This window comes from Pinus tabuliformis, chromosome 2_2, assembly GCF_031772625.1.
Source record: "Pinus tabuliformis cultivar Carrire ecotype Pingquan chromosome 2_2, CPIR1, whole genome shotgun sequence".
Taxonomy (NCBI): domain Eukaryota; kingdom Viridiplantae; phylum Streptophyta; class Pinopsida; order Pinales; family Pinaceae; genus Pinus; species Pinus tabuliformis.
Window position 1 is genome coordinate 984899810 of NC_142300.1, and position 7937 is coordinate 984907746.

Below are 7937 nucleotides of genomic sequence, written 5' to 3' on the forward strand. Positions count from 1 at the left end.
TAAAATAAAATTGAAATGCTCACCATGCATAATAGACACTGATGGGATGTACTATTAAGGCAACCCCTCATGTGATTATAGCTGGTTTGAAACTCCGTGGACAAAAATCAAACCATGTTAAACACTGGTGTGACCAAGACTACATGCACTGGTGTGGCCAAGATTACGTGGACTCGTGTGGCCAAGACTACATGTGATCCTTTGAGGGGTTAGATGCTTCCAGATAGTAATTTGTCAAGCCAAAGGTTAAATGTGCAGTCATGTCAAGACTCACACCACTTTACAAACAAAAAAATGAAATAATTATTTTTCCAATAATAAAATTAATGGTCCTGTTTAATTACTCTGTGTTTTGAAGCTTTTGATAGAAATCCGGTCAATTTTGTTTTTGTCCAATATTGATCTTTGTTGTTTAAAATGGATTTTTGATTGCATACATAAATTCAACACCTTAAAAAACTTTTTTAACACTCAAAAAGCTCACAACTCAAACTTATAATTCTAACCAATCCTTACCAAATTCTAAGAAATAGAAGCAGAAAATATACTTCAAAAAACCTTAAAAAAAATTCTATAACATATAAACTACTACCAAATTAATTACTAAATAAAGGTGTTTTATAAGGGTTTTTTTGGTTCAAAAATTCATGCAAAAGCTCAATCGTGAAAACTTTTCACAATGGAGTTGTCTTTAGTGCGAAAGAATGAAGCTAATCCATCCAAATCTGGACCGTAAGTAAATTTGAAATCATGACAACAGTAATATTCCAGATTTGACTTCCAACAAAGTAAATCTGAAATCATTACAGCAGTAATATTCCAGATTTGACTTCGAAAACCCCCCTTTGGGACAGTTGACCTTAAAATATTATTTTTTATTTACAGGTGACCGTTGGAGAGAAGCGCGCTCACCTAATTCAATTCTATGGAGAACTGTTGTTATTTAGACCTTTCAACTCCATTCTGTCCTCCCTTCCATGGCAGGAGTTTTTAATTGCTGTTATTGCCATTGCCCTAATATGGATCTGTCAAAAATGTCTGCAGCAGGCAAAATACAGCTTGAAGATGAACGCCCTCGGGATATTGAGCCCCAATATTCCGAGGTGGAACTGACACCATCCAAATCAAAGCGTAAACGAGCAGGACAGTCCGACTATGAAAGTGAGCAGAAGAAGCTGAGAAAGTGGCAGGTAACAATAAGGCTTACTGACTGGAAGCACTGCCTGAAAAAACAGAGCCCACAAATCCTCAAGAGGAGTATCAGGGATGTAGTTCCAGATTGGCTTCGGGGTGTCGTTTGGCGATACGTTTCAGGGGGGCGGGAACTTTTTTTAGCAAACCCTGGAATTTACCAACTCCTCCTATCCACTGAAACTTCTGATTCATTAGAGAAGCTTATCGTGAAAGACATTCATCGCACCTTGCCATCACAAGAATTATTTCAAATGATAGACGGGCCCGGACAGAGATCTCTGCACAATTTGTTGAAGGCCTACTCTGTGTATGACAGCGATGTGGGGTATACACAGGGGATGAATTTCATAGCGGGCATGATTCTGGTTCACATGAATGAGGAGGAAGAGGCCTTTTGGGTAATGGTGGCTCTGCTCAAGGGCGCTGTGAATATGCCAATGCGAGGTTTGTATTTGGAAGGCCTGCCTCTGTTACACCAATATCTGTTTGAGTTTGAAGTTCTGGTGAATGAAGAGCTGCCTGAGCTGGGTAGGCATTTTCAGAAGCAAATGATCACGCCCTGTATGTATGCCAGCGGGTGGTTTATGACTGTTTTTTCGGCAGATTTGCCTCTGCCATTGGCTGTCAGGATTTGGGACATTTTGATCTATGAGGGCGCGCAGAAAACTGTTTTGCAAGTGGGTTTGGAGTTGCTCAGGCACTTCGAAGATGATTTGTTGAAATTGCCCTTCGAGGGCCTGCTACAGTTTCTGCGACGCTTGCCTGAGCAGAGTTTGGATCCTGACATCATACTGCTGCCAATGGTGAAAGTACCTTGATCAGACGCAGGGAAAAGCCCAATTCTGGTTAACAGCAAGCTTGTTTTTTAATTCTTTTTAGTTCATATTCAATAACACCTGTAAACCAGGTCCAAGTGCTCTGTAGTTCATAGTCCAGTTAACCTAAGTATTGCAAACATAGTAGAGCTATATGATCTTTTTGCCAGTGTCTGAAGGCCGAGAACCCAGCGCGATCTAAATTCTTGATTTCTGTCTGCAAGCCAAATGAAAACCCCAAGTGTACCGCTTGAATTTATGGTGGATTTTGGAATAAATTGACCTGGATCAATGAGTTACTGTTAAGACAATAGAATAATTGAAGCAATTTTTGGGTTTTATTGATATGTTCAACAAATTGGTAAGGTCCATCTTCCTGGGCTGCTTACTTCTTGCAATTTTCAATAGAAAACCCCACTCTGTGCACTAAGATGATTAAGATTGTCTGGTTTTTTTAAGATTGTGTGATGAATGGGTCTGGGTGTTTTAAGATCATGGTGTTAATGGATCTGGCCAGTTTAGGATTATGTTATTAATGGTTCTGGTTAGTTTTAAGATCATGGTATTAATGACGTGTTTAGTTTGGATTGTGTTATTAATGGGGCTGGCCAGTTTTAAGATCACGGTATTACTAGATCTGCCTAGCTTAGGATTAATGGGTCTGGTTAGTTTTAGGACATTGTTTCTGGTTTTTAAAAATAAGGGTTCATTAGTTTTAGGATACTGATTTTGTTATTAAATGTGTCCTATGCCCATAGAAGATTTGAGAATTCTTGTAGTAATATGTTCTACATCCCTAACCCTAAATAGAACTATAATCCCTAACCCTAATAGAACTGTAATACTACCTTCTCTCTCGCAAACATTTTCAAGTGATCATCACAAAGTCCCCAAAAGGTTTTTGGATACACTGTATATGCAAACTCTGTATAAGTATTCTCTGTTTTAATCCAAAATGTTTTTAGATGCGTTGGATAAGTATTCTATTTCAGGCTCTGTATAAGTATTCTCCCTTTTAATAAATCCTATTATGAGTGAAATATAATTATAGTTGGGTTTAAATTTATGGAGTTGTGTTTAGTGCGATTTTTTGAAGATTCTGGTGACGGAATCAGGCGGAAAAAATTGAGATTATATCTTGATTTGTAATATTTAAAATGGTTTTTTAACTGCATATTTGATTCAGCACCTTAAAAAACCCCTGGGACGCTTTGATTGTGCAGAAATTAGCTATCAAACTTGCGATTCCAATAAATTGCTGCCAGATTTTGACCGGAAAAACCCACCGGAAAAGCTTCCAAAAAGTCTCTTTAAAGACAACTCCTAAATTTATTTTATATTTTAAATTTATATGGAATCATAAAGTAGTTGGTGATAGGGTGTTTTAATTTATTTTATATTTTAAATTTATATGGAATCATAAAGTAGTTGGTGATAGGGTGTTTTCTTAAAACAGTATATGATTAAGAAGTTATCAATTCTAGAATTAGTGAGGGTAAATCCAGTTTACATGTTTTTTTCAAATCACAAATTAATCTTACAGATTTAAGAACAAATTACCAAAATAATAACAATAATAATGATTTTAAATATAAATTGATGTATATTTTTACATAAATCTAATCATGAACATGTGTTATGCAGAATGCAGTCCCTAATATTTTTGAAAACTTAAATATATAAGTTTTTGCAAATCACAAATTAATCTTATAAATTTAAGAACAAATTAACAAGATAATAATAATTTTAAATATATATATATATATATATATATATAATTTTTTGAGCCGTTTTTAGTGAAATTATATTAAAAAACATTAAAAAAAAATTATAATTATTAATAAACATTTTTCCTTGATCAAATTCCATAAAAATAAAAATAAAAATTAAATTAAATTAGATAATTATGATTCTAATCAATAATTAAACCAACCTAGATGCATCTTAACTTGAGATCTTACCCAGGGTTGAGAGGAATCAAATCTCGTGGTATCTCTTCGGGAGCAAACCTCTGTAAGAGTGAAAAGTGTTTTGACCTCTCTTGGTGCTTGGTAGAGGAATCAAATCTCTTGAGTTGCAAACCTCTTTTAGAGTGAAAATAGATTTGACCTCTCTTGGTGCTTGTTAGATCCAGAGAGATGGATGTACAGAGATTTGACCTCTCTTAGCACTTGGTGGATCTAGAGTTAAGATGGATCTAGGCTCGTTTGCTCCTAGAGGCACTCTTCAGCCTAGTATGGAAGAGATGTTGTAATGTCCTATAGAGGCACTCTTCAACCCAGTATATAAGAGATGTTGTAATGTCTTATCTTGTCCTATACTGTTAAATATTTTGACTGGATCAAATTACATAAAAATAAAATAAAGTTAAGAAAAAATAAAATAACAATAATTAATATTGATATTAATAATTATAATTATTAATAAAACATTTTTACTTGGTCAAATTATATTAAAAAAAAAAAAAATTATAGTTAATTTAAAAACTCTCATTTGAGGAATCCATCCAAGTTGTCAAGGGAATCTAGAGAAAACCATCTCCACTCTCCATTCTTACAGGGAATCCAAAGACTATTGTCTCAACTGAGAGATATTCTTCTACCTCCCAATGCTCAACGAAATGATTTTTGTTCTGATAACAACACAAATTTTTATGCTCCTTTTCCTTCCTGCACTATGGCTTTTTCTTCCTCTATAGCACAATCATTTCTTCTCTATCGTCTTCTTTGGAGTTTCTTCTCCTTTTCTTGTTCAACAATGCTCTCTTGCATTCTCGATTTTTCTCTATATAAGATTGGTCCCTTCTCAATGTGTGAGAAAGAAAATGCTCTTCCAGAATGTTATCCACATTATCATGTGTTCCTGTAATACCTGTCACTCCAATTCCTTCTCTGTAAGTCCTCCACTAGTGGGTTGCAACCATTTCGGTCGCGTGGGCAGACACTCTTGTCACTTGTCCTTGAACTTGACCACGATGGTTTTGTTCTTGAGTGGTGGTGCCAACACTTCCCCGTCATTTCCTATTGGTTGACTTCAAATGTCTTAGCTACCAATGCAACCCATCATCCATAAATTTTGTCCTTTCTGCCATGTGAATTTATCCAAGGCAAACATGGTTCTTTTTTTCCTCTTGCCCGACTCCATTAACTGATGTGGTTAGCCCAATTTAAAGCATATATGCCAACCTTTCATGGCTTTCATGTAACAAGTCAAACTTCCTTCAAATCCCAAGCAATATCCTTCCTCAAACTCTAGAATGTGTGTCCCTTTTTCTCAACCATTTTTAATTTTATAGTTAGATAATTACAATGAATAATTTATAATGTTTACAAGGGGAATTAACCCATAGGGGATGTCACAAGTGCAAACACCATCTTCGATGGAGATTTTATTCACAAGTCCTCAATATTTATTCCAGTATTTGTGCCACAATTTTTTATAGATGATTGTTCCACATTTGAGCTTTAGCATATTACAACGGATATCTTCAACATTATGATGTTGGTCTATTTTGGATGTACTACATTTGCCCCCCTCTCTCTCAAAGACATCAAATGCCATTCTTCAAACTTCCACTAACTAGCTTATTTTATTGGATCTTTTTTCTATTGCTTTACCAAATATCGCATTTACAAATGCAGGACACTAAATTGGTGTGGGGGATATGCCATTGAGGGTAGATGATATGTCTACTATATGGTCTATGTTAAACATTAAGTGGGGAAGCTGTGATGTAATTCCTTCACATTAAGTTCCCTTACTTTGACTAAGGGTGGACTTTAAGAATGATATAATCCTTACATGTAGACATGATCAACTTATATAATATAATTAATGTATTTGTCTAATGCCAAATTTTCTTTTTATTTTAATGCAAAGTTGCAGTTAATGTTGATCTAGTCAACTTGTATCTGACTCCATAACCCCTCTCGGGAGGGTGCCTCGCCTCTCGATTTGTGTGCAAATAAGCATTCAAGAGTGATTTGTAATTCATAATCTCATGTTCTTCTCAATTATTCTTTACTGTGTGACACGATCTCTTTCATAATATGTTTTAAGTCTATAATGGACACATTCTTTGCATTTTTATTGGTGTGATCTTTGTGCCCTTTCTCTAGCACTTGTATAGATTAGCTCCATTGTCATCATTTGGTATTATCTTGGTTGTCATTGGCACATTTCTCTATGGTAGCTTTGCTATATTTTCCATTTAATTTTAGGTTTGCTAGTGGTTCCATTTGATCCTTCTCCTCTCATGTATTTCACTGCGCAACATCCTAGGGAAGAAGGATCAACAATGAAAGAATCCCCAATCAATGATATAGAGGAGGAGAAAGTTGAAGGCATCGTAGACTTTGAGGAATTGGTCATACCCTATGATGACATGTTGGAGAAATGGACATAGGTAAAGAACTAAAAGTACCATTGCCATGTGTTTGACTTATACAGTTTGAAATTGTCATAAAAAAATGTACTAGTATATGTATTTGGTGCAATGAAGGCAAATTGTTAGGGCCTACTATCTCAAATGATGGTGCAAGCATTGATCTAAAGAGTTTCTAATGTCCAAAGTTTTGGAACTCCTACCTCCAAGGAAGTTGTTTAGTGTTTATGATTATTTTTTTTGTTTTTTGTTTTTATAGATTTGTCCCTATTTTTTCTCAAATAGTTAGGCCTATACATCCACCACTAAGAAGAGATGCATCTTTCCATTGGGATCAAAGTGCTCAAGAGGCCCCTTTTAGTGCATTAGGAAAGCCATTACCTTTGCCCCCGACATTATCCAACCCAATTTTGCAAGATTTTTTCACCCAATGTAGGTTTTAACCCCGTACAGAAATTACCTGGATACAAATTCTTAAACACAGAAAATAAACAATGCGAGAGCATAACACATAAAACACATATACACAGAGATTTTCCCCTGGATCCCAAAATCGGGACTACCAGCGTGATTTTTCATTATGTTCTTTTCAATATTACAATACATATTTATACATGTCAAAGCATCCAATACCATGGACCAAAAACCATCGCGTCCAAAACCATGTGCGAAAATCATGCACAAAACCATAAGTAGGTTTGCCCAACCTAATATAGGATCCAGAACCAAAATTTTCCAGAGTGTTGCCCTAGACCCCATAGAGGGGGACTACCTGCACCCCTCAAACCCCCTATGACCCCCCCACTATGCAATCAGCACGATGAAGGGGGGGCTCTGCCCCGCCTCTAACCCCTCGATTAACTACGTGGGCTAGTCGTGGAAAGAATATAACACAACCCAACATATACATCCACCACTAAGAAGAGATACATCTTTCCATTCGAATCAAAGTGCTCAAGAGGCCCCTTTTAGTGCACCAAGAAAGTTATTACCTTTGCCCCTGACATTGTGCAACCCAATTTTGCAAGCTTTTTTCATAGTCACGTTGATGCTACATATTTAGTTGTTTCAATCATCATCCTTGTGTAGCATGACATTGAAAACTTTGAAAACCCTTTGCCTTTACGAGTCAAAATTAGATTGAAAATGAAGTTAAATACTCTTTGATAAAAAAAACATACTTACAAGAATTTATCCAGACACTTTAGGTAACTTTAAAACTATAAGAAAAAAATTTAAACTTATTACTTAGGTTATTACCTCCCCATTCAAAGAGAGAATGTAAGACATAAAAAAGAAACTCCACATTGAAGTGTAATAAACCAACCTATCAACACATCACCTTAAAAGCAATGTGTTGACAACACATCATTATCACTACCCTAAATAGACCAACTATTACTTTACCAATGCCATACACAAAGTAATAAAAATTCTCTTAACATTTTGTAACCTACTTTACTTAATGCCTTACAATTTAGATAAAATTAAATATTCTATAAAATCAATACAAATAATCATTTTTCAAAATAAATAAATTTAGA

The 7937-nt window shown here is 35.4% G+C and overlaps 1 protein-coding gene across 1 annotated transcript; it reads left to right on the forward strand.

Moving 5' to 3' along the window:
• The first annotated feature begins 962 nt into the window (after window positions 1–962).
• Window positions 963–2309, forward strand: LOC149196613 (uncharacterized). Its single transcript, XM_089403767.1, has one exon. It carries the CDS (start codon window positions 978–980, stop codon window positions 2010–2012), a length of 1035 nt encoding a protein of 344 aa, XP_089259893.1. The 5' UTR covers window positions 963–977; the 3' UTR covers window positions 2013–2309.
• Window positions 2310–7937: the final 5628 nt, after the last annotated feature.